The 26,079-nt window shown below is 46.3% G+C and overlaps 1 protein-coding gene across 1 annotated transcript in view; it reads right to left on the reverse strand.

Moving 5' to 3' along the window:
• SLC9A4 (solute carrier family 9 member A4) overlaps positions 1-26,079 on the reverse strand; it is a 58,282-nt gene that overhangs the window by 28,475 nt on the left and 3,728 nt on the right. Inside the window, exon 2 of the mRNA XM_027128639.1 lies at positions 24,022-24,485. Within this exon, the coding sequence (XP_026984440.1) occupies positions 24,022-24,485 (464 nt within the window). The remainder of the gene's footprint in view (positions 1-24,021; positions 24,486-26,079) is intronic.

A 26,079-nucleotide genomic window follows, 5' to 3' on the forward strand; every position in this document is an offset into this window, starting at 1 on the left:
AGTAAGAAGTATAACACTCACAGCTTTCAATCACTGAGCACCTACTACGTGCCAGTCTCTTCACTAAGCTCTGTGTCATTATCAATTGATTTCCTCTGGCTCCAGATGCACCCTCCAACATAGGCTTGGTGATATACAATGACATTCCTTTATTTCTCCTTTAAAATGAGCACCATGTTAAGCTTGCTCAACTGAGGGGCATTGCAGGAGGTAGGGGCTTCCTGCAACTTCCGTGGGAAGGATGAGAGTCAGCCATGTGTGCGTGAGAGCTTCCAGGGGGTCCTGTCAGGGCCACAGGGCCTGCAAGTGGTCCCTCTGCCACCCTGCATCCTCAAGCTGACTGATGATCTCTCCACACACCTCTTGACACAGGACAAAAAAGCCCCAGCATGGCGCTGGTGCAGCATGCCTGTGGCCAGGTGTCCACCTCCGCAGGCTTCCCTCTGGGAACCCAGCCATGCAGTCTGCTCCTCTGAAGGCCCCCTGGCCCCTCTTGAACCCAGGCTCCCACTGCCCAGTGCCACTGACTGCAGAAGACTGCTCCCTGTCTGCCCTCCTTGCTCGCCCATCAAGTCCAGACCAGCTCTAGCTTGGCTAAATCAGCCAGCTTCTCTGCTGTCCAGTGGCCCATCCACACCTTCTCCAGGGAGATCAGAACCCCTTCCAAGTTTGTCCTCCTTTGGGGGTCATCCCTCAGCCCTAGGGTACCCTAAAAAGTTTTCTTACGTCTTGTAGCTATTCCTTTATTATAGATTTTTTTGGTTTTTTTTTTTGCGCTACGCGGGCCTCTCACTGTTGTGGCCTCCCCCGTTGCAGAGCACAGGCTCCAGATGCACAGGCTCAGCGACCATGGCTCACAGGCCCAGCCGCTCTGCGGCATGTGGGATCTTCCTGGACCGGGGCACGAACCCGCATCCCCTGCATCGGCAGGCGGACTCTCAACCACTGCGCCACCAGGGAAGCCCATATAGTTGATAATTTTGATGCTAACATTTCTCTGTTTAACCTACAGTGTGCTTTCTCTTTCTTGGTTGGACCCCACCTGCTTTCCATATACAGTATCTCATTAGAGTCCCCCAAACGACTCCAGTCCGCGTGATACACACTCCCCAATTTTCCTACTATTTCTCTGCTTATTTCCACATTCATATGAAGCTGCAGGGATCGGTTTATCGCTATTTCATGCCACTTGGCAACCCAGAACTTGGACTGAACTTCTGAAAAGTGGCCGCCTGCCACACAGTGAAACACATAAACAAGTAAAGTAAGATCAGTGCAGGACATGAAGACCTTTGAGGCCCCCAGACCCTGAAGGGTCCTGCTAAACCACAGCACACACCTATCAACTTTGCTTACACCAAGACAAAATCAGAGCAGGGGGAGAAGTTAAACTCCAGGAAACCATGTCCGTGATGGTATTCTGTGCGCTGAAGAACTGCAGCAGTGCTGCGGGCCCTCCAGCACGCGCAGGTCTATGTCCCATTCATTCCCTCTCCTCCCTCACACTCTGCTCTCCCCTCCCCTCTGGGCGTCATCCCACACTCTGCCTCCTGCTTACTCCCTCTCCATCCCCAATTCATCTTTCCTGACAAAGACACTAGCGGACCCTCTGTTCTTCAGGGTGCCCTCACAGCGTCTGGCTTCTGCTTTGGCTTCACCCCCAGGGCTTACCAAACTGCTAGCTGCCCTGTGCTCACGCTGACCCCTCAGCCACGGTCTGCTACCTGCACACAGCTGCAGCCATTTCTTCCCAGGTCCCCTTCCCAGTCCTGGCCCCTCCAGGTCCCCTCGGTGCATGGCCTCTGCTGATTTCCCATGACATCACCTTTGTGACTGAAGATCGATGTTTTCCCACGGAGAGGCTGGCAATGAACCATCACCTGCAAATTGTCCCTAGGCTGCTACCTTGTTCATGGTCATGATCATAAACTGTCAGGGTGCATTTAAAACAAAGCCCCCCCCTTCATCTCATTTGCACTCTCTAGTCAACAGAGAGAAGCAGAAGAACCAGCTAGTCTGTGGGGATGAGCATCTCTGCTCTTGGGTGACCCGGAGCCATGAAGGAAACTCTTTACACACTGTTTGCTATCTGTTTGCACATGAAGATGAAGAATCGTATCCAGCCCAGCATTCGGCTTTGGAATGTGAGTAGGCAGAGAGGACCAGTCCTCAACGTAGCTCAGGTATTACCAATCCCCATCTAGGATGCTTCATCTAGTGAACTTTGTTGATGGAGGGGCGGGAACATGAGGAAGGCATGCAATGACCCCTCTGCTCATGAGTTCTCGGTCCTCATGCCCCTCTCCAGAGCAGCTTTGTCACATTGCCTTCTATGTTAGTTCCCTAGGGCTGCTGTGACAAAGTACTACAAACTGGGTGGCTTAATTCAGCAAACATTTATTTTCTCACTGCTCTGGAGGATAGAAGTCTAGAAGCAAGGGGTGGACGGGATCATGCCTCCTCTGAAGGTGCTGGGAGGGACGCAAGGAAAGCATGCCTTGGCTTGTGGACACATCAATCCCGTCTCTGCTCCTGTCTTCCTATAGTCTTCCTTGGATATGTCACCCCTGCGTCTTCACATTGCCTTCTTATAAGGACAACAGTCATTGGATTTAAAGCCCACCTTAATCCAAAATGAGCTCATCTTAACTAGTTATATCTGCAAAGAACTGTTTCCAAATAAGATCATATCCTGAGGTTCTGGGTGGACATGAATTTTGGAAGGGACTCTATTGAACCCAATGTAGCTTTTGTAGCCAAAATGACCTTACAATGCAATTAACTTGTAAAATAGGCTAGAAGATCTTAGTTATATATCCTTTCAGGGCACAACTTCATTTCGAATTTCATAAGACCCTAATCTGGGGCTTGTCCTCCAAATGGATTCATTATGCTTCTTTGGAGAGCCCAGGACACATGTTTTTCTGTGTCTGGATTAGTTCCCAATTTTTAGTGTACAATAATTATCAGCCAGTAACCTACAAACTCACTTAGGTAAGGGAAAGTGGACAGAAGGTTATAAACAGGTTTGTTTCTTATCCCAAAGAGATGTTTCCAGTGAATTTTCTGGAAGAAGGAGAATCTGGGGAAGGTGAAAAAGAAGAATCAGGAAGCTTGGTGCAAATTGGCCCAAGCAAGGACACACACACACACATACACACACGCGGGCACACACGCGCCATGAGCATTGCCAATTTCTGAAATTAGGAAAGGGATTACTTTAAAAAAAAGAGAGAGAGAGACTTGTCGAAATCTCAAACTAGATTTAAGAATACACATACCGAAGTGCAGAAATTTTGGAAGATATAAAAGTACAAAGAACCTCCCCCCATACAAAAATGTTACTTACTATTTCCCGAGAAAACCACTATAAACATTGTGTGTGTGTATATATATATACACACACATATATGTATATATACATATATATACAATATTATATATAATATAATATCTCAGCCAAAGACCTAGTGTGGCAGGGTTACTAAGGCAGGTCCATTCCGGAAGGTGCGGGACTCCTCTGATGGGTGTCCTTGGCCTGAAGACTCCGGATGGGCTTGATAAACTCTTGTAGCAATGCATCCAGTTTCCCTCCATCCCTCTCTTTCCCCTGGGGTCACTCTGCTCTCCCTTCTCCCTGAACTCTATCTCCGTTTTCTCTGGCAAGAGTGTCCCCTATAAACCTCTTGCACATCTAACACCCTCTGTGTGTCTGATGCATGGACGGCCTGAACGATATCTAGCTGTCTCATTGTGTATCAACCATATTTTACAAAACTGCTGTAATATGGGTCTATTTTATTTAAGAAAAGTGAAGCCATGTTCTAAGAAAAATCCTGGCTGAGTGTTTGGAAGAAAATTGTGATTTATGGTTTCAAAACACATCCAAAAGAACTTTAGTGGTTGTATCCCAACTCAGTGAGTTTGTTTAGTTCAATTTCACCTTCTGCCTGACCTCGGAGCAACCCACATATGGGTCTTAGAAGCCCTGGGCGTTGCACCTTTGGAGCTGTGCTCACGTTCCAAGGAGCCAGATGCTTGCACAAGACTCAAAAAAGACGAGTTTGGGGCTTCCCTGGTGGCGCAGTGGTTGAGAGTCCGCCTGCCGATGCAGGGGACACGGGTTCGTGCCCCGGTCCGGGAAGATCCCACATGCCGCGGAGCGGCTGGGCCCGTGAGCCGTGGCCGCTGAGCCTGCGCGTCCGGAGCCTGTGCTCCGCAACGGGAGAGGCCACAGCAGTGAGAGGCCCGCATACCGCAAAAAATAAAAAAAAAAAAAAGACGAGTTTGAATGAGTTAAATTGGGACCTGGGAGTTTATCTGACTCTCAGACCCAGAGGAAACTCAGGGAGTATGATTGAGACTCAAAGATTTGCATGTTGAGGCCACAAACGAAAACTCTTTTGCATGGCTCTCCAGATTATAAGTAGCTACCCCCTCTGTTCCTAGGGCCTGGGAAAGTCAACGGGGCCAGCCCTGTCCCCGGACACCAGGGCACCCTGCCAGGAAGAGGCCATGGCAGTTTCAGAAGCTAAAGTAGTACATATAATTAAGAAGACTACACTTACAGACACAATCTATATGACTGCACGAAAAACAATTCTTATCTTTCAAATTATACGGCTCTGGATGTCATTACGGTTGTGAAAGATTTGCTTTGGACTTCTTTCAAATCGCAATCATGTGTGTGTATTTTTTACATATTGAAAGGAAAAACTCAGCCGATGCTAAAGCCCAAACACGTCCTTGGCACTAAGGGAAAACAAGATTAGATTCACCCTCTTCACTCAGTGGGGAGGAGCAATTTTGGGACATAGTAAGAAATATATATTTTGTCTTTGTCCCCAGTAGCCGGCACAGAGTTCCTAAAAATCTTGTAATTCCCTGAGTGGTACGGAGGAGAGGAGCATCTCTGTTATTTGTAATGAGCCCCTTCCAACCACTCCCGAGTTTATGCTAATGAGGTGACTCTTGCCTGGGTTTCACCCCGCCCACACCCCGCCCCAAGGAGGGGGACTGGTTGCCATAGGGACCAGCCAAGTGAGTAAAGGGTTGTAACTTTCATCCCCACCCCCTAACCTCCAGGAAGGGGAGAAGGGCTGGAGCTTGATTTCAATAAACAGCGGCCATGGGGGACAATGGATACGTGCACAGGTACGGCTGAGTCCCTTTGCTGTGCACCTGAAACTATCACAACATTGTTAATCGGCTATATTCTAATATAAAATAAAAAGTTAAAAAAAGAATCAGTGGCTAATAAATTAATCAGTCATGTCTATGTAAGAGAACCTCCATGAAAACCTAACCAACGGGGTTCAGAACGCTTCCAGGTTGGTGCTAGGAGGGTGGTGCCCCTGGCAAGGACACGGAAGCTCTGCACCCCTTCCCACCTACCTCACCCTACACATCCCTTTCATTCGGCTCTTCCTGAGTTGCATCTTTCCTAAGAAACGGGCCATAGAAAGTAAACGGGTTTTCTGAGTTCTGTGAGCTGCTCTAGCAAACTGTCAAACCTGAGGAGGGGTTGTGAGAACCCCCAATTTTACAACCAGTCAGTCAGACATATGAGAGGTCCAGTCTCGGAACTGGTGTCTGAAGCTGGAGAGTCTTATGGGACTGAGCCCTCAAGCCTGTGGGGTTTTGGGGTTTGTGCTAATTCTGCGTGGTTAGTGTCAGAACTGAATTAAATTGTAAGACACCAAGGTGGTAACTGGAGAGTGGGTATGGGAAAAAACACGCACACATTTGGTGTCAGACGTGACGCTGTAAAAAAAAAAAAAAAAAAAACAGAGAAGTCTCAGAAAATGGTCCTTTCCTGTTACTTTTAACAAGCTCACCAACCTCCCAAGATCACAGCACTGGTAACCCTTTATGGATACCACCATAAAAGTTTGCAAAGCCCTTCCAACACACAGAACGATGACCAAGGACAGCAGCCCACCACCCAAGACTTAGCAGAGGTGGAGAGTCGATTTCAAACGTGCTGATATATTTTTCTTGATCAATTTTATTGAGGAATGAGTTACATATGGTAAGCTGCATCTAAAACAAATGAACTCTGGCCACTGTATACACCCGTAAGATAACCACAGTCAAGATCTAGAACAATTCCACAAACCCAGAAAGGTTCTTCATTCCTTTTTAAAAGTCCATCCCTCCCTCCAACCCTGACACCAGGAAACCACCATTCTACTGTTGTCACCATAGATTAATTTTTATTTATATAAATTGAATAATAAAGTACAGACCCTTTTGTGTTTGGCTTCTTCAACTCAGCGGTTGTTGTTACAGGGGTCAGTGGTTCATTCCTTTTTATTACTGAGTAGTATTCCACTATATGGCTAAAGCGCAATTTGTCCATCCATTCAGTTGTTGAAGGACATTGGTTTCCTGCCTCTGCCCACCACCCAGCTTTTGCTCTTGGAATATTGCTGCTATGAACATTCACGTACAACTCTTTTGCACAGAGTTATGTTTTCATTTCCCTTGGATATACAGGAGTAGCATGGGTAGGCAGCGCTGTAGATACAAGTTAAAAATGTAAGAAACTGCTGTCTCCATCTATACAGGCGGCTAGAATACCATAGACCGGGTAGCTTAGAAACAACAGAAATTTATTTCTCACAATCCTGGTGGCTGCCAAGGCCAAGATAAAAGCGCCAGCAGACTCAGTGGTGAAAGCGATTCAGCGGTGAGAGCCTGGTTCTTAGATAGCTGTCTTCTCACTGTGTTCTCACATGGCAGAAGGGGCGAGGGAGCTCTCTGGTGTCTCTCTTATGAAGACACTAATCCCATTCATGAGGGCTCCGCTCTCATGACCTAACCGCCTCCCACAGGCCCCACCTCCAAATACCATCACATTGGGGATTAGATTTCAACATTTCCGGGGGACACAGACGTTCAGTCTGTAGCAACTACCAAATTGTTTGCCAAAGACCCTGGATCGTTTTCCATTCCTGCCAGGAATGTATGAGATTTCCAGTAGTTCCCTATCCCATCAGCTCTAGCCACTCTGATAGGCGGACTCTCAACCACTGCGCCACCAGGGAAGCCCTGATCACTTCTATTTTTGAAAGCGTTTATGAAGAATAAGTTTTTCCTTAAGATACAGGCAAGATGTCTTATAGCTTTTAATTTATTATTTATTCTATTATTATCATTTATTATTATTTTTACTATTGCCTTTATTTTACTTACTTTAGATTTACCTTGCTCTCCTTTCTTTAGTTTGAAGAAATTACCTGAAGAAGTAGAACATATGTCATTGATTTTAGAACTTTAAAATCTTTACTATAAGCATTTAAAGCCATACATTTTCCTCTGGTACATCATTACCATTTGTTAAATGTATTTTTTAATTTCCCTTGTAATTTCTTGTTTGAATCATGGATTACTTAGAAGTGTATTGTTTAATTTCCAAATATTGGGATATTCCTTAATGTAATTTATTTTTAATTTACTTCTGCTGGGGACAGAGTGCACACTCTGATTGCACGGCTTGTAAATCTATTGAGGCTTTTTTTTACAGTCAAATGTGTGGTCTTTTTTGATGAACATGGTATTTGAACTTGAAAAAAATGTATGGGGCTTCCCTGGTGGCGCAGTGGTTGAGAGTCCGCCTGCCGATGCAGGGGACACGGGTTCGTGCCCCGGTCCGGGAAGATCCCACATGCCGCGGAGCGGCTGGGCCCGTGAGCCATGGCCGCTGAGCCTGCGCATCCGGAGCCTGTGCTCCGCAGCGGGAGAGGCCACAGCAGTGAGAGGCCCGCGTACCGCAAAAAAAAAAAGTATGTGTTGTAGTTGCTGGGGACAGCGCTCTATGAATATCAGTTAGAAGAAGGTGGTTGAAAGCGCTCGGCTCCTCAGTGTGTTGCTGCCATTTTGCCTATCTGTTCTATCATTTTCTAAATGAAAAGTAGTAAAACTCTTGCTGTGATTGTGGAATTGTCATTTCCTTCCTTTAAATTTGTCCATTTTTACTTCATGCCCTACTACGGGGTGCATACACGTGCATCACTGTTAGGTGTTCTTGACGAATTGACATCTTTTTGTCATTATGAAACATCCCTCTTTATCTTTGTAAAATGTTCTACCTTTGCGTCTATTTTAATTGACATTAATATAACCACACCAGCATTCTAATGCCTGGTCTACCATACGTCTGGTGTAGTTTTGCATCCATTTATTTTCAGCTTGTCTGCATCTTTATAGTTGTGTTTCCTGCAAATAGGATGCACTGGGGTCTTGCTTTATAATCAATTCTGATAATCTCTGACCTTTAATTGGAGTGTTTAGTCTACTAAGATTTAGTATAATTATTGTCATGCTTGGATTTAGATCTACCATTTTATTACCTGTTTTCTCTTTTCCTCCTCTGGTTTTGTTCTTTTCCTGCATTCATTTTGATTATTTGAATACTTTTTAGAATTCTTTTATAATTTTATTATTGGCCATACCTCTTTGCATTATGTTCACTGGCACTCTACAATATAACATTCTTAACTTTTTACAGGACACTCTGGGTTAACACTATACCACTTCACATAAATTAAGAAAACTTATAACCATGTAGGTTCATTAAGCTTACTGAATTTTAACTATCCTTAAGAACTGGAGTGAAAAAGCTCTTCACAATATTAAATCTCCTGGATTTCTTTGACCCTGAGAGCTGATAGCTTAATGATAACTGATTGCATACTTTTGACTACCAACCCCCCTAGACTTGATAACCACAGTCGCCACCGTGCTCATGGCTCCTTGTAAGAGTAACATCTATGACAAAGCATCTGAGGGGGAGGAGCCTTGTGTGGCTACAGTACTTTCAACCAGAGACCTCTCATTCGAGAACAGGAGTTGACAGACCCTTGAGAAATGTGTTCATAGACTAGGGACCACGAAGTAGCTTGAGGTGAAACCTCTGTTCAGTTATGAGCTGTAGCAACCATGTCTTCTGAGAAGTATGGAGATAATGGACCAGGTGTGGATGAACAGAGAAGTCTAATGAGGCAGATGAAGAGATTATGAGAGGCCATAAGGAGGGATGGGTTATGAGCACAAAAAACTGTGAATAATAAAAGCTAAGGAGTAGAGGACAGATGATGGAGGAGATTATGTGGAAGCTACTTGGAGAGGGAAGAGAAATGCAAAGATCTACAAAAATGCAGCAGAGTCTGAGCAAGTGGCCAAGTTGCATCTATGGAGGGGCTCTGGAGTAAGAATATGATAGTTATTAGCACTGTTCACACAGTATTTCTTTTCCTTCAAGACATCTGATAGGACTGCATGTCCAGCCTCTACCATGTGACTCTGCCTGGCCAAATTTTGTGTTTAAATGAGTTTTGAGCAGAAGCGATATGTCCTTTACGGGACTGGGCATTTGTTTCAGAGGTGAGGCTTTCCATGAATCTCCTCTCCTTCCCTCTGGCACAAAGACCGGCAGTGCTCAATACAATGGCTGCTCTATAATGCCAGATCCTGAAGAATAGAATGGAATGGAATGGAATGGAATGGAATAGAATAGAATAGAATAGAATAGACAGAGGGCTCTGTTGGCCAATAGAAAACAAGAAGTGTAAGTAAGAAATATACCTTTGTTGCTGTAGGCCACTGAGGTTTGGAGGGAGGTTTATTACCAGAACATAACCTGGTCCATCCTGACTGTAAGATAAGATCTGAAATCACTAAAACCAGCTAGGTTCTAGTTACAGCCTCTGTGAGACCCCTCATGAAGCACTTCTTATTCCTGGGTTACTGCGGGGTCTTCTATGGGATGAATTATGTCCCTCAAAATTCATATGTTGATGTCTTGGGCTTCCCTGGTGGCTCAGTGGTTAAGAATCCACCTGCCAATGCAGGGGACACGGGTTCGAGCCCTGGTCATGCAGTGGAGCAACTGAGCCCATGCGCCACAACTACTGAACCTGCGCTCTAGAGCCTTTGAGCCACAACTACTGAGCCCACACACCACAACTACAGAAGCCCGTGCCCCTAGAGCCCGTGCTTCACAACAAGAGAAGCCACTGCAGTGAGAAGCCAGCACACCACAACAAAGAGTAGCCCCTGATCGCCGCAACTAGAGAAAGCCCACGCGCAGCAACGAAGACCCAACGCAGCCAAAAATAAATAAATAAATAAATTTAAAAAAATTATAAAAGAAAATTCATAAAGTCTTAATTGCAGAATGTTACTGGATTTGGAAATAGGGTCTGTAAAGAGGTGATTAAGTTAAAATGAGGTCTTAAGGGTGGGGCCATTAATCCAATAGGACTGGTGTCTTTATAAGGAAAAGGAAGAGACACAGGAGTGCACACAGAGCAAAGGCCACTGCGAGGACAAAGCAGGTGATTGGCCACAAGCCAGGAAGAAAGGCTCCAGCATCCAGAACTGTGAGAAAATGCATTTCTGCTGTTGAAGACACCCAGCTTGTGGTATTTTGTTATGGCAGCCTTAGTGGACTAATAGAAGATCTATGTCTTCCTGATTGTCTTGTGTATCTTTTTAATTAATCCTTATTGCTTGAGCTTGCCATAAACCCAGTTCCTTAAAAAAAAAAGCCTAACTAAGTACTGACTCTACACCTGTAAAAAAGCATTGGTGTATGCATACGGCTGATTCGCTTTGTTCTGCCACAGAAACTAACACAGTATTGTGAAGCAATTACACTCCAATAATGATCTATTAAAAAAAAAACATTGTAAGTTCAGAGTCACAGCACAGTACAGCAGAAATGATCTTCACTGTACATCAGATGCTGGAAAGGTACAGAGAATAACACACACACACACAAACTGTATTCATCAACCTGACACAGGAAATTAAATAATGAATCCCGTTAATTTTCCATTTTGTATAAAAGGGCACTGGCACGTTAAGTTGTCATAGAGCAGTTCCTTGGCAACCACTTTCTTCGACTATTAAAGGAAATTAACTAAGAAATAAACCCAGCAGTTACGTAGCAGTCTCCAGAATGATAGAGCCAGAAAAAGACAAAAAGCATATGATATCGCTTATATTTGGAATCTAAAAAAAAACGATACAAATGAACTTATTTACCAAACAGAAACAGACCCACAGACATAGAAAACAAAGTTATGGTTACCAAAGGGGAAGGGGGGGGTGGAGAGAAAAATTCGAAGTTTGGGATTAACATATACACACTACTGTGTATAAAATAGATAACCGACAGGGACTTACTTTATAGCAGGAAACTATACTCAACATTTTGTATATGGGAAAAGAGTCTGGAAAAATATATATATAACTGAATCACTGCTGTACACCTGAAACTAACACAACGTTGTTAATCAACTATACTTCAATTAAAAAAAAAAGCTAAGGAAAGGGACGAAGGGAAGAAGCTTTTATACTTCACTCCTTAAAGGAAGGGAAAAAAGATCTGAAACTCAGGACAGGAGATTAAACATGGGATCTCCCGACTCTCTTAGGACTGACATCCTTGATCATTAGCTGCTTATAATCTCAGAAAGACCAGGAAGATGACCTAAGCGGAGGTCAGAAAATTTAACAAAGAGAAGTAAATGGTAGGATTTTATTGATTTAGGGCGCAGCAAAGATGTTTCTTTATGGAAATTCTTTTCAATTGAAAAAGTCTGAACATTCTCCTCAGTCTGAAGAACAGCAGGGGAGAGGACTGGCCGTATTTCATAGCTGCTATTCCCACCTACCTGCCAATGGCTCCTACATACGTATCTCCCTCCAATCTTTCCCCCAGGCTCCAGACTTCTATCTCTAAAACTACTTAAAATTTCTTTTCAGTGGCCTGTAGGTAAATGAAACTTAGCAGTTCAGAGCTAATAGCAATCACACACCCACACCCACCCCTGTTCCTCAGCCGTGATCTCTTCAAGGAACCGCCCAGCCCGACCCCTCTGAGTCTGAGCAATCTTCCCCTCCCATCACCTCCATGCCAACTTGAAGCAAACGCCCAGAGGACTGACTTTCACCATCTGGTGCTACTACACCTGCAGGACAGGAAAAGTCATTTTAAGGCTGTTTAACCTCCAAACTTTTTAAACTATAAAAGCAAACATCAGTTGTGACCAGTAGATGTCAATTCACTGAAGACTAGCTCAGTGATTTGCTTCTTCTGAGAGGGTCAGTCTGGCACAGTGGAAATGTTACCGAGTCCAAGTTTGCTCTGCTGGGCGCACGACAGGCTAATAAACTGGACACGAGGTGCTGGGCAGACTGAGAAGATGGCAGACCAGTGTCTCAAAATAACCATCTTTTCGGGGTTTGGATGCCAGTTTCTTTTATAGCACAGAGAGGGGGAGGAGATGAGGAAGTAAAGTAAAAAGGCCATAAGATTTGCAAACACCCCCTGGAATGGCCAGCCTCAGGGAGGGGAGGTGTTCATTTCTTGTTTCTTGCAGCCATTCGCAGGTGGACATGGTCCAGATGCTTCCCTGAACAAAGGCACTTTGGTTTAACCTTCAGGCAGAGGGGCGGGGTTCCCCGAGGCAGGCCATTGTGTATAGACAGTGTCCTTTTAGTGAACAAAAGCAGCGAAAGCAAAGATTAAAGTTAAAAAAACAGCCAACATGGAGTCAGATTTGGCCCTTCTCTGTTACAGAAGGAGCAGTTTCTGAGAAAAAGTACTGCTCAGTCATTTTTTTTTCATGAATGAATGAATGACGAATGAATAAATGAAAGAGTCAAACTCAAGGGAACTCTGTCTCGATCAAACAGGACTGAACTTTGAAATAAAGTAGTTGGATTTCACGAGCTCTCCGTTTTCTCCCGTGCTACTAGTATAATGCTGGCTTACGTGATCCCAGGTGAGTAGGAGGGAACTGGGGCAAACCACAGCCTGGGGACAGAACCAGCGGCTCCGTGATCCCAGGTGAGTAGGAGGGAACTGGGGCAAACCACAGCCTGGGGACAGAACCAGCGGCTCCGTCTCTGACCCATCACCTGGATGTGATGTGACAGAGCCCGCCGCAGGACAGGTTCTGCCGGAGACCGTTCGTTTTACGTAATCATTGAGGAAGCCACGGGGGAACAGACTAGCCGCTCACCACCTCTTCCAAACGGCCAGCTCGTGGCACTGCCCACATGACCCCGAGCAGATTTCTTCCACACCAAAGCCCGACACACCTGACACACCCCTGAGGACGCATGCAGGCGTGCTCTTTGGGGCGGGAGCGTCTCTTGAAAACCACTGAACTAGGAAACTCTTGGCTGTCTGGAGTCCCCAGCTTAGAGTTTGCTTTTCTACCGAGAGGTGTTTCTTTTCCAAATCCATTTCCATAGCTGCTCAACCCTACCTCCTGACAAAGGAAGGACACCTTGGTAACCAGCGAGGATCAGTCCTTCTTGTTGCCCTTGCGAACTGGAGTTAGTTCTAACCACCCACCAGGGGCTCACAGCTCAGGCTGCTGGAAAACCCACTTGTACCCCTCAGACTTCAATTAATCTGTTTCTTCAACCAGAAGACAACGAACCAAACCAGTGTTTCTGAAACAGATTTGAGGAATTCCACGGTTGAAGTGTCCCTCTGCGACCCTGCCCTGCCTGAGCGCATCTCTGAACTATTTATACGGGCCCAAGGAGCAGACCTTTCAGGCTTCTGGTTAACAAGAGCCTACAGCTGAAACCCCAGGCACGGTGAGGTAAAGGTGTCTCCCAGCTGGGAAAGCTTAGCAGTCAAATTTGGCTTCTCTGTTGGTGAACATCTGACCCCCCGAACATCCTTGTTTGCTGGGGCCAACCCTGGGCTGCCCTCTGCCCTTCATTTCTCCCAGCCCCTCCCACTGCCCAACCTGGTCCAAGCGCCAACCCAAGCTATTGTGTGTGTTGCATCACACAGACCCCCGCGGGCTCCATGGCCAGTACCGTAACTGATGACCAATGGCAGCTGTGATCTGAGGGGAAGCTCACCAGGCAGACCTCCAGCGGCTTTGATGAGAGTCAGGCCAGAAGGAAGATGCCTGTGCCCTGGGCCGGGTGGGCGCTTCCCTGTTGGTGCTAGGAGGGTGGTGCGCCTAGTGTCCATCTGGGGTTGAGGCCTGATCCCCATCTCCAGGCCGACAGACACCAACCAGATGGTCCATCTTGCGTGGAACCCCCCCCTCGAACCCGGGAAGGGCAACAGGACTCTGATTCCTCACCTACCAGGTGCCGGCGTCTGTGTGTCTGATTTCACAGCCTCCACAGAAACACCCTCTGGGGTCAGACTAAACGTTCCCATTTTACACATGAGGAAGCGGGGCACAAAAGGATAGAGTCATTTGCTCAAGACCACACTTGTTGGGTTCCGCCTCCCTTGTATATACCCACATTCTTGGCCAGAGGAAACTGTCTACTTGTAAAGGTACCTGCAGCCTCTCTCCTCCTTTCCTAGGAACCTGCAAAAATTGAAGGTAAATAAGGAGATAAAAAGAGGCCAAGAAAAACATTGCCCGAAACCTCCCCAGAGAGAGTCTGTTCAGGTCTCTGTGCAGCGCTTCTCGCGGAAAAGCTGAGACCGCCAAGTCCAGACAGATGGGGCATCGCTTAGGCTGTAAGGAAGGCTCTGTGGCTCTCAGGCACTCATGGAGGTAGACTTCTATAAATAACACACCGACCCTGACACAGGTTCCAACGTGTGTTCTTCTTTCTCACACCATCAAGCAATTAACTCAATTTGACACCATCTACCTGGAGACAGGGTCGGATCCCACAGGTTGAGGGCTCAGCCCCACAGGACAACCTCTCCCCCGGCTTCAGATGCCCATCGCAGGTCCAGGTTGTCACCTGGGCTTCTAACCCACCGGCCATAGTTGAGAGGTTCCAACAACCCCACCTTGGGTTCAATTAATTTGCTAGAATGGCTCACAGAACTCAGAGAAACATTTTACTCACTAGATGACCGGTTTACTACAAAAGGATCAAATGATATCGCTTATATGTGGAATCTAGAAAAAAGGGTACCAATGAACTTATCTACAAAACAGAAGTAGAGTTACAGAGATGTAGAAAACAAACTTACGGTTACCAGGAGTTAAGGGGCGGAAGGATAAATTGGGAGATTGGGATTGACATGCACACTCCTGTATATAAAATAGACAACTAATAAGGACCTCCTGCATAGCACAGGGAACTCTACTCAATACTCTGTAATGACCTATCTGTACATGTATAACTGATTCACTTTGCTGTACACCTGAAACTAACACAACATTGTAAATCAACTATACTCCAATAAAACATTTTTTTTTTTAATTAAGAAAAAAAAAAGGAACTGCCAGGTGGGAGACATGCTTAGGACAAGTTCTGGGGCAGGGGTGAGGCGCTTCCATGCCCTCTCCAGGAGCTCCACCCTCCCCGAATCTCCACCAACCTGGAAATTCTCCAAACCCAATCCTCTAGAGTTTTTATGGAGGCCTGTTGGTTGGTTGATTAAATCACTGGCCATGGGTCACTGAATTCAATCTCCAGCTCCTTTCCTGGAGGCGGGGATTGTGGGTGGTTTAGGGAGGGAGACTGAAAGCTCCAACCCCCTACTCACAAAGTCCATTCCACTGGCAACCAGCCCCCTTCCTTAGGTTACTTAGGGGCTTTCCAAAATTCGCCTCATTAGCATAACAAAAGGCAGCTCTCTTCACTTAGGAAATTTCAAGGGTTTTAATGAGCTCTGTGCCCTGAATGGGGACAAAGCCCAAATATATATTTCTTCTTATAAATCATAATATTAGAAACACTTTGTACTGAACCCTGTGCCAGGCACTGTTTTAAATGCTTACCTGTATCAACTCACTTTAACCCTCAAACAACCTGATCTCCAGTTTACAGAAAGGAAACTAAGGCCCAGAGAGGTTAAGTCACTCATCTGAAGTCACACAGCTTACTAGTACAGGAGCCAGGACTAGAACCAAGGCATTTGGCCTCACTGTCCATGTTCTTGGGCACAATTTACTGCCTCTTGAATGGGATGTTCCTGGAGCTAGGACTTCTTTGAGGTAGGAAAATATAAACCAGGGAGAATCCTGGAGGAATCCTGGAGAATCCTGGAGGAAAATTCACCCTCAAATGAATGTTTTTAAAAATCTTTCCTGGATTAGACGCAGCTTCCTCTGGCAAGCTGTTCCCTGCCATCTAGCTTGGTTTGAGCTCGCCATGGCATCCTCACACCAGCAGGGTCCATGACCGTCCCCCACCACTGAGTGATGGGCAGAGGCGCTCAGCTCATCTTTGCGCACACAGTGCCCAGGACAGCGTCCACAGACTCCACGAAGGTGCGGCAAGGAAGGACACTGAGACTCTTCTCTCCCTGTGTGCCTACCCGTGGTTGCATCCCACCTCTAGTCTTTAGTCTCAGGGAGCAATTCCAAAGTTCCATGATGAGAGCTGGTCAGAGGGGGTTTGCTGGCAGCTTTCCTGACAAATCCCAATTCAAGCGGAGTGTCACTCTTGGGAATCAGAGGAGGAGGGCTGCGGTCACAGCACAGCCTGGGCACAGCCTTTCCTAGGCAGCCTCAGCATCCGTGATGCTCAGAGCTCTCTGCTGGGTCCTACGATGATGGTGGGAGGCCTTAGGAGAAAAATCATGAGGGTCGACAAGGAACTAGTCAGCAAAGCTGGGCTGATAAAGGGATGCAAAGAGGAGATGAGAAGAGGTCAAAGGAATTCTAGAATAAGGGGTCAGGAAATTCAGGCTCTAATGCCAGCAATAAGAATGCATAATAAATAGAGAGGCAAATTGAATGAAAGGTATAAGGTCAATGCTAAGAAACTGTTGTTACTGATGGGGGGCTGGGAAAAGCAGTGGGACTATATCTTTTGGATATTGAGCCGCATAGAATAAATTATATTCAATAAATGACTTCCCTGACAGTCTGTGTGTTTATAATAAAAATAACAATGAAGAAACGTAAGCACCTGCAGATCTGGTAATTCACCTGAGAGGCTCAAAGGACCAAGAAGGGCCAGTACAGACACGCGGGCACAGACGTGCCAACTGAAAATTGTTGCTCGCCGGCGGGTTCTACGAGAACGAAACCAACGGCCTCTGCAGTCGCTGACCTCAAACACCCTCTGAAAGGAGTTCAGGGCAGAGATCAGGAATGAGGCTCTCTGTGCCCCAGGTAGATAGTTTCAGGAGATTTTATGAGCCCAATTTCTTGCATCTTCTCATATCTAGAAAAGCACTAAAATCATTAACGGTGACATCTGCTCTTCGTGACTAGCGGCAACCTTCTGCCAAAGTGTGTGCTTTGACTCCACGAACCCCCTTCACCAATATCACATATATATGACCTCCCCTCTGACCTCTTTGGAGCAGTGCGTCCAAGCTCTCTGAGAGGCTATCTCCCAGGCTATGGTCCACATTTTGCCCCAGACAACTTAACTCACGACTTTCACGTTGTGCAATTTTTTTCAGTTGATAGACATCTGGGGACAGGGGGGTCCTCTGTTCTTAAGCACTGTATACTGCTCCTTCACAAAATGGGGACAGCAATCCTGCCACAGTAGGTTGTTATAAAGCTCTAAGAAGAAAAAGCAGATAAAATGCCTGCCAGTGTGACTAGCCCAAGGGTCCTGCTCAGAAACTTCATTGCATTGCAGCTCCCTCTACCACTCTCTCGTCCACCTTATGCCTAGAGAGTGGACTACAGTGGCAGCAAGATGCGAAATGAAGACATCACCAGAGGAAGGAGGGAAAGAAAGTGGTGGGGAGAGAGGGAGGGGTGAAGAACCAGCGTGAAGTAGGAGTTAGGAGCAGAGATGCTCTGGAGCCAGGCTGCCTGGGTTCCAACCTCAGGGGGGGATGCCGACACCTCCCAGGTGAGGTGGAGGAGGGGACGTGGGGCAAAAAGATGATAGAAACCGTGGTGGCATCACCTTGCTGCTTACTCAGCAAATTGATGCAGGAAAACCCGGGAGGAATACAAATATAAGAACGATCTGCCTACAATACACGAAGCAGTGCCGTGTTTAAAACCAAATGCTTGGGCTTCCCTGGTGGCGCAGTGGCTGAGAGTCCGCCTGCCGATGCAGGGGACGGGGGTTCGTGCCCTGGTCCGGGAAGATCCCACATGCCGCGGAGCGGCTGGGCCCGTGAGCCATGGCCGCTGAGCCTGCGCATCCGGAGCCTGTGCTCCTCTCCGCAGCAGTGAGAGGCCCGCGTACTGCAAAAAACCCCCCAAAACCAAAAACCAAACGCTTGTTAAGAGGGAGCCAACCACGATGCATGTCCCTGAGTTGGTGTGATAAAAAATAATAGCCAACATGCCTGGAGTTCTCCCTACATGCTGAACACTCACTATACTGACAGCTTAATGGGAATTTTCCAGTGACCCTGCGAGCTAAGTAATACCATCACCCCAATTTTACAGAAATTAGGCACAGAGATGACCAGAATCTTGCCCGGAGCCACATACTGGACTTGGCCAAACAAGCCAGTTCTGTTTTGGAGAAAGCACTGGATTCCCTACCAACTGGACGTGAGCCCAGTCTCCTCAGGGGTAACAGATTGGTTCTCTCCTGTTCCTCTCAGCTCCATGAGTTGAAAATTCAAAAGGTAAGAATAAAAAAAAAGAGATTGGGAAGAGACAGACCTGGGCACCCATGTCCGCTCTGTCATGGCCAGGCAGGATGCCCTTGTGCAGTCTATTGTACTCCCTTTGCCTTATTTTCTTCATCTGTGAAATGTGACTATTAATTCAGCCTCACAGGAAAATCTAAGGATTTAATAAAATAATAAATGTACAAGTGACCCCATACAGGGCCTGGGTATAGTGGCTGCATCTCTCTTACTGCTATGATGCTGGCCATGAGATTTCAACTGGGGATACTAGTTATTATTTGAAAGCTACTGGGGTTTTGTCTCTTCTCCCTTTGCCCACCATTAAAGAAGTTCTCATGATTGGAGTCATAACCTAAAATATTCAGCGAGAGGGAGAAATAAGTGGACAAGAGACCTGGAGGGTCAGGTTCATTGCTCTTTCGATGGTTGCATCTCCTCTGCAGCATCTCCTCTTTAGTGAGAGGCAGCTCTTGTCGTGGGATAAGGATCTGCAAAGTTGTCACATGTAACCCACTAATCACAGGTCTCTCTCTGGATGACTCAGACTTTCTGCTGAAAGAGCCCGCTTGTGACGGCTGCCCTCGGGAAGGCTCCCTCCTCAATGAAAGGGTGAGTCCAAGGCCCTTGGCTCAAAAGACAACTGCACTGCATTAAATACCAGTTGCTCTCAAACTGCTTTCTAAATCCGGCCCCGAGCTTCTCCAGTTTCATGCAGGGACGCAGAAGTGCCCCAGCACACGCTTAATATCACTGTGCTGTGGGTGACCCCAGGGTGACCCCAGGGTGACCCCGAGTGACGTGTGGGCACCTCCATCCCCACCCCGGAGCCAGCACCGCAGCAGCTTCACCACGTGGAGGTCACAGCAGTGCCCTCAAGCAGATACTCTGGTCAGCTGAGGATTACAATTTTATTGGGAAATGATCATTTCAAAAAGAAAGTCCAAGTGGAAACAATTAAACTTTGGGAAAGTCAAACAAATGCAGTTAGCAAAGAAACCCCAGGATGTGATTGGCTCTAGATGTAAAGTCTAGAGAAAACTCAGGCTGAAGTGAGTCTCCAGTTCAGAGGCAGCACCACAGAGGGAAGAGAGCCCCATGTTTTCGTAGGTCGTTAACAAAGACTATGTCTCTGCAACAAGGTTTGTAGGTTGTATCAAGAAAGAGCTTTTTGGTCTGTGAAAATTAAGTGAGGTGATATTGTCATTGCTAAATTTCTCTAACCATTTAGGAAGGGAAAGTTGGATAATTATCTCAGAATGGGCTGCCAGGAGGTGGCCTTGATGTTGACACAGATGAGCACCCTCAAGGGCATTGCTTTCATGGCGTTACAGTCAGCAAGGGACCCCAAAGAACTTGGATATGAGTAAAATGAGATGCTCCCTGGATAAACTGTGAAACGGAGGCATCGTGGCTCAGAGGGGTGCCTTAGGAGGTGGAATTGGTTCCCAGCCAAGGGGACTTATTCCACTGTAACAAAACCCAAAGGACGAAAGCACCTGAAGAAAGAATGGGTGGAGACAAATCTAGCCCAGACCTTTCCCAGACGTAGCATCGTTTTAGATCAAGATATATCAGCTCTCACCACCTAAAGGCCATGAACAAGTAGTTCCCAAACATCAGCCATCCTCTGAGGTGCTGGTTAAAAATACAGATTCCCAGGCTCTGTTCCCAGAGAGTCATTGCTCTTTGGCCATCTGAGTGCTCACCAAGCCCACCTGGGGGGTTCTGAGGCAGGTGGCTTGAGGGCCACACACTGAGAAATGAGATACGTAAATGGGATGGCAGGCTGGAGTCCAGGCTCCCCTGGCAACCGGCAGACAACTTGGCTTTCTGAGATGCTCGCCCAGCAGGGAAGAACAGGCAGGTCTGATGAGTCTAGTATCTCGCTCAATAGTTAGAGATTCTCATTATGAATAAATAACCTGGCTTCTGACTTCAAGTGTGGGTCTCCTCCACTTGGTGAATCCACCCCGCATATCTTGGATTATTTTCAAATGCTTTTTCCCCCAGTACTATCCATTTTGGCATAAAGTCCTCATGATAAAATATTGTGTGCTGGGCTTCCCTGATGGCACAGTGGTTGAGAGTCCACCTGCCAATGCAGGGGACATGGGTTCGTGCCCCGGTCCGGGAAGATCCCACATGCTGCGGAGCGGCTGGGCCCATGAGCCTCTCACAACAGTGAGAGGCCCGTGCACCGCAAAAAAAAAAAAAAAAAAATTGTGTGCCATGATGAACAACAAGGTCCTACTATTGATATATAGCACAGGGAATGATATTCAATATCCTGGGATAAACCATAATGGAAAAGAATTTTAAAAACAATGTATATATGTGTATTACTAGGTCACTTTGCTGTACAGCAGAAATTAACACAACGTAAATCAACTGTACTTCAATAAAATAAATAAATTAAAATTTAAAAAGAAAAAATAAAGAAAATTATGAATAACAACACTAAAAAAATTGTGTGCCAGGTGAATTAAATAATTAATTGTAAAAGGGAGAAAAATTAAAAAACAAAACAAAACATGTGCATATTCTTTGGTTAGGCACAGTCTCGGAAAACAAAATGTGAAACCCGGGGCAATAAAAGAATACGTCAGTCGGTTTGACTACATACATATTTAAAACTTTTACAGATAGAAGATACATGACTTAAAAAAATTTAAGTGACAGAATGGGAGAAAATGTTTGCTTTTTATGTAACATTCAAGTTTAGCTAATTTAAAGTTTATCTAAAGCTTAAAGTTTAGATAATTTAATGAGTCTACAAATCAATTAAAAAAGAAAAAAACAGCAACTGGTCTCAAAGAAAAATTGACAAGAAGCGATATTTGCATACAATAATTGGGACATGCTGATAAAAAATTACTCATTGTTTATAGGAAATTCAAATTTAACTGGTAACCTGTATTTTTTTTTTAAGTCTGGCAACCCTGAAAGGACGTGAACTTCCAATTCATAGCGTAAGAAACACTAATGATCCACAATCTTTGAAAAGATGCTTAGTATCATCATGCAGATTATAGCAAACATGTGTCATCCTTTTTTGCTCATCAGATGGGAAAACATTAAGAAAGCAATGCCCCTTGTTGACAATGCTACAAGGACATATGCACTTAATACACCGTGTGTGGAAAGGCAAGCCCATAAAGATTTCTGGAAGACCTTGGCAGCCGTATACATACAAACTAAAATTAAGGTTTAATATATTTGGTAAAGTGAGAAGGGTTCTGAAGGGCTCTCCTGCAAGTTCCCCCTGCAATCTGACCCCACGGTAAGGTCCCCCAGCCCAATTACCCTCCTTATCAAGGGACCAGGCACGGTACTCGTATATCCATGTGTACTGGGGACCACTTCCCTGACAGCCTGTGGAATTACTCAAAAGACTTTGATGGGCTTCCCTGGTGGTGCAGTGGTTAAGAATCCGCCTGCCAATGCAGGGGACACGGGTTTGAGCCCTGGTCTGGGAAGACTCCACATGCCGCGGAGCAACTAAGCTCGTGTGCCACAACTACTGAGCCTGCGCTCTAGAGCCCGCAGGCTACAACTACTGAGCCCGCGTGCCACAACTACTGAGGCCCACGTGCCTAGAGCCCGTGCTCCGCAACAAGAGAAGCCGCCGCAATGAGAAGCCCGTGCACTGCAACGAAGAGTAGCCCCCGCTCACCACAACTAGAGAAAGCCCGCGCGCAGCAACAAAGACTCAATACAGAAAAAAAAAAAAAAAAAAGACTCTGAAAAAGAATAGCTACATATATATACGTAACTGAATCATTTTGCTGTACATCTGAAACTAATACAACATTGTTAATCAACTATGTTCCAGTATAAAATAAACATTTACAAAAAAGGAGAGCAGGGGACCTCGTCTCATTCATCATCATTGCCACCCAAGCAGTTAACACTGTGCCCAGAACACAATAGGTACCAAATGAAAGTTTGTTAAATAAAAACTAATAAGTCAATCACATCATCCCCTAGGAACCAGGAGGTACCCCATCCTTCTACTAGTTCCTCCCGCAGTCCCTGATAGCTCACTCGGTTCCCCAGTGCAGCACCCATGTGGCCCGGCATGGTGTGCGGTGGCCTCCTACCCCGGGCTGTGAGTATAGGTGACGAACACACTTGTCATTAGTCTCATCTGTTTAGCATTGGTGTCACTCTATAACCTTCTGGTGGGAATCCCTCCTTCATCATTTGAATGAAGAGGAGGTGATTATAGCAGCATCTCTCAAATTTTTAAGTATACCTACTTTTAACCCCAAAATTTCACTTCCAAGAATATATCCTATAAAAAGACTCACAAGTACGAAAAGAGATGCATGCAGAAACAAGAATACTTATCGCAACACTGTTTTTTAAAGTGAAAACTTGACAACCACCTGAATATTCACCCATCAAGAACTGGTTAAATAAATCTTTATAAACGTAACCTATGAAATACTCTGCCACAGTGGAAAAGACCTAGAAAGAAGTCCAAGATTTGTTACATCTAAGCAGTACCTATGATTTAATGCCACCACTTTATGTAGAATGATGTATCAATACATCCATATCTGCGTACGTATATGCGGTGTCCATGATAAAAATGGGGAGAGAAACGCAAACTGGATCCAAGGGGGAGGGAAGAGGGTCAGGCGGAGGCTTTTGTGTTTTATGCTGTATGATTCTGTACTATTTAAGTCTTTTACACTGAAAATGCATTCTAGTATTCCTTATGTGACGTGATATAAATGTAAGAATAAGAAAAGTACATCAAAATTTATATAAAATCACATAGACTAACTCCTGCTGACGGTTTGCAGTAATGTAAGGAAACTGGGCAATGCGGCAGCCAATCAGGAATAGTTCAGCACCTCTAGCCAAAGTCATCTCTGGGCCTTAATGCTCTGCGCTGATCTGGCCTGTAAACGCTTCTCGGCCTCTCTCTGGAAGGACTCCTAAGCAAAGCTGCTCCGTCACATTCTCCGTGGGAGTCACGGAATTGAGACTGATACACAAGCCAATGCATTTGTGCAAATCCTCCGTCATCTCTCTCCCTACCCCTACCTTTTATTTAACTTCATCATCTAAAACAGAGCTTAAAAAGAAAGCATATAAAGGGAAGGAGGGTGAGGTCCCGTGACTGAGAGAAAATAAGACACAAGTACTGCTTGTCCTAGTGCGAAAGCCCAGAAGGGCCTTAAACCCAGAAGAGCCTTAGACCCAGAAGAGCCTTTAGCCACAGTTTCTGCTTGCTCAATGAAACACCGAATTCACTAAAGAATCATTCATACTTCCTCTCTCCTGCTTCTCCTTTAAAGAAGCCAGTGGATGGCAAGCAGTGTAGTGAGTAAGCATGGCCACTGTGCAGATCCCAAGGGCAGTGGCCAGACCTGGGGCCATGCTGCCCTGGCCCATCTCTGTCCTGCTGAGGCCCAGGCCTGCCTGGCCTTCTCCACCCGCCAGGCCCCTTGCCTCCCTGGGAACGGCGGGGGGCCGCATCTCACCACGCTGATGCCGTCGTTGAGGAGCGCCTCCCCAAAGATCATCATGTACAGCTGCTGATTCACCCGCGCCTCTTCGAACACGGCCAGCACGGCCACGGGGTCCACAGCCGAGATCAGGCTCCCAAACAGCAGGTTATGAAGCAGGTTGACGTCGCTCAGGCCAAAGGCCTGGACCTGGCAGACGAGGTAGAGCGAGAGGCCAATGCCGAAGGCATTGATCAGGGCCCCCAGCCCTGCCCACCACAGGATGGATCCAATGTTCTCGAAGAAGGGCCGGGTGGGCATGAAGTACCCGCCCTCCAGGACGATGGGCGGGAGGAGGTACAGGAAGTAGATGCTCGAGTCCATGACCGGAGGCGATTTGTGGTCGGTGCCGAAGATGATGGCGCCCACCAGGGCCCCCACCAGGATGAGCAGGCAGCTCTCAGGCATGAGGCCCGGCAGCCGGTGGGAGAGGTGGAAGCCTGCGGAGAGCGGAGAACCATGTTTAGATGTCGGCAAATAACCCGGCTCTGGCCCCCGGGACGCCAGGGGAGGGGTGTGCGAGAGGCCTTTCAAAGCCACACAGATGGCGGCCTCTCCGGGCGCAGCCTCAGCACCCATCTGCAGCAGGAGCTGCAAGTGTGGCTGCGGCTTGGTGTGAGGAAGTGCTTTCCGTGCTCAGCGCAGGTTCCAGCATCTTCTCAGCCAGCCGTGCCCTCCTGTTTTCCCCATCCTGAGGGATCTGAGCAGTGGAACTCTTCTGCTCTCATGCAAAACCCACCTTTGAAGCTCCTGCAAGAGTCTATCACAGAGACGTAAACCCCAGCTGCTTCCAAACTTACCTCACCTCACTTCCTTCTCCACCACAAACAAATGAATACACATGAAAAGTCTTTATTTTGTTTCCTTTATTTAACCAATGACATTGCCACCCAGTCAGCCACTTGAGAGGAAATCAAGTCGCATTCTTATGGGGACCCCGTCACCTTTGCCCCTTCGTGCAATTGGCAACCTGTTTCATCAGTTATGTCTCCCACTAGCTGCCCCGGAAGTCCGTCTCCTTCTGTCCACTCCTGCAGCCACTGCCTTCACTGAGGACCGCCCCACTTCTCATCCTACTTACTGCGGTGTCTTCCTGATTTCCTCCTTCTCCCTCCCCCTCCCGGTCTATTCCACATCCTGCTGCCAGATGACTATTCTACACCACGTTACCTGATTGTTCAATTCGCCACCTAAGACTCCACACAAAGCAACTCATGGAATTTAAACTGAGAATATTTGTTAAGCATCCCTGTGACAAGAACAACCCACTGTAAGTCCCGGGAGGGGGAGGGACCAAACATGTTTTCTACAATTCCAGCTACTGATGAAATTTTAGAAACGTTCTTAACAAATAAGAAGATAAAGCCAATATAATGTATAAGTATACAGAGAAGTGTATATTGAATATATCAACAAATATGACAAGAGATCCAGGCACAGCAGGCCACCTGGGGCTCTCCCCGAGTCCGTATCCCACACACCCTGCACTGTCTTCATGCATCCTACCTTATAGTCAAGCTCACGCCTTTTCATCCTGGAGGCCTCCTTTCTTGTCTTGACGTATTATTATCGTTGCCTGCATTGTCCTTCTCTCCACCTTATTTTGGTCCTCTGCTCAATCCTTGAGGCTAAGCTTTTCCCAATCTCTTCCCAAGGGAATAATATGTCCTTCTTTGAATTATTGTAACATTTTATCTGTACCTGTTCAACAACGATCCCTTTCTACCATTTTTGGTCCATGACTCTTCTCCCCTACTAATCTCTAAACTCCTCCAACTCAGGCAGGATGGTACACATCCTTATATCTCCCCAAAGCGCTTAGCAAGATGTCTTGTCCATAACAGCATGTTTAATTGCTCAAAGAATCTTTCTTAAGTGTATAAATGAATGAATGAACAGGTCAGCTGTTCACCAGAGAAGCTCTTGCATGGGAAGGAGAAGTTGAACAGGTTTTGGAGAATGAGTGGGACTTACATAGTTGGACAACAGAGGGAAGGCATTTTAGGAGGGGAGAACTCCAGGAGAAAGAGGGGA

This window comes from Aethalodelphis obliquidens, unplaced genomic scaffold (assembly GCF_003676395.1).
Source record: "Aethalodelphis obliquidens isolate GAN/ISIS:26980383/991018 unplaced genomic scaffold, ASM367639v1 scaffold35, whole genome shotgun sequence".
NCBI lineage: Eukaryota > Metazoa > Chordata > Mammalia > Artiodactyla > Delphinidae > Aethalodelphis > Aethalodelphis obliquidens.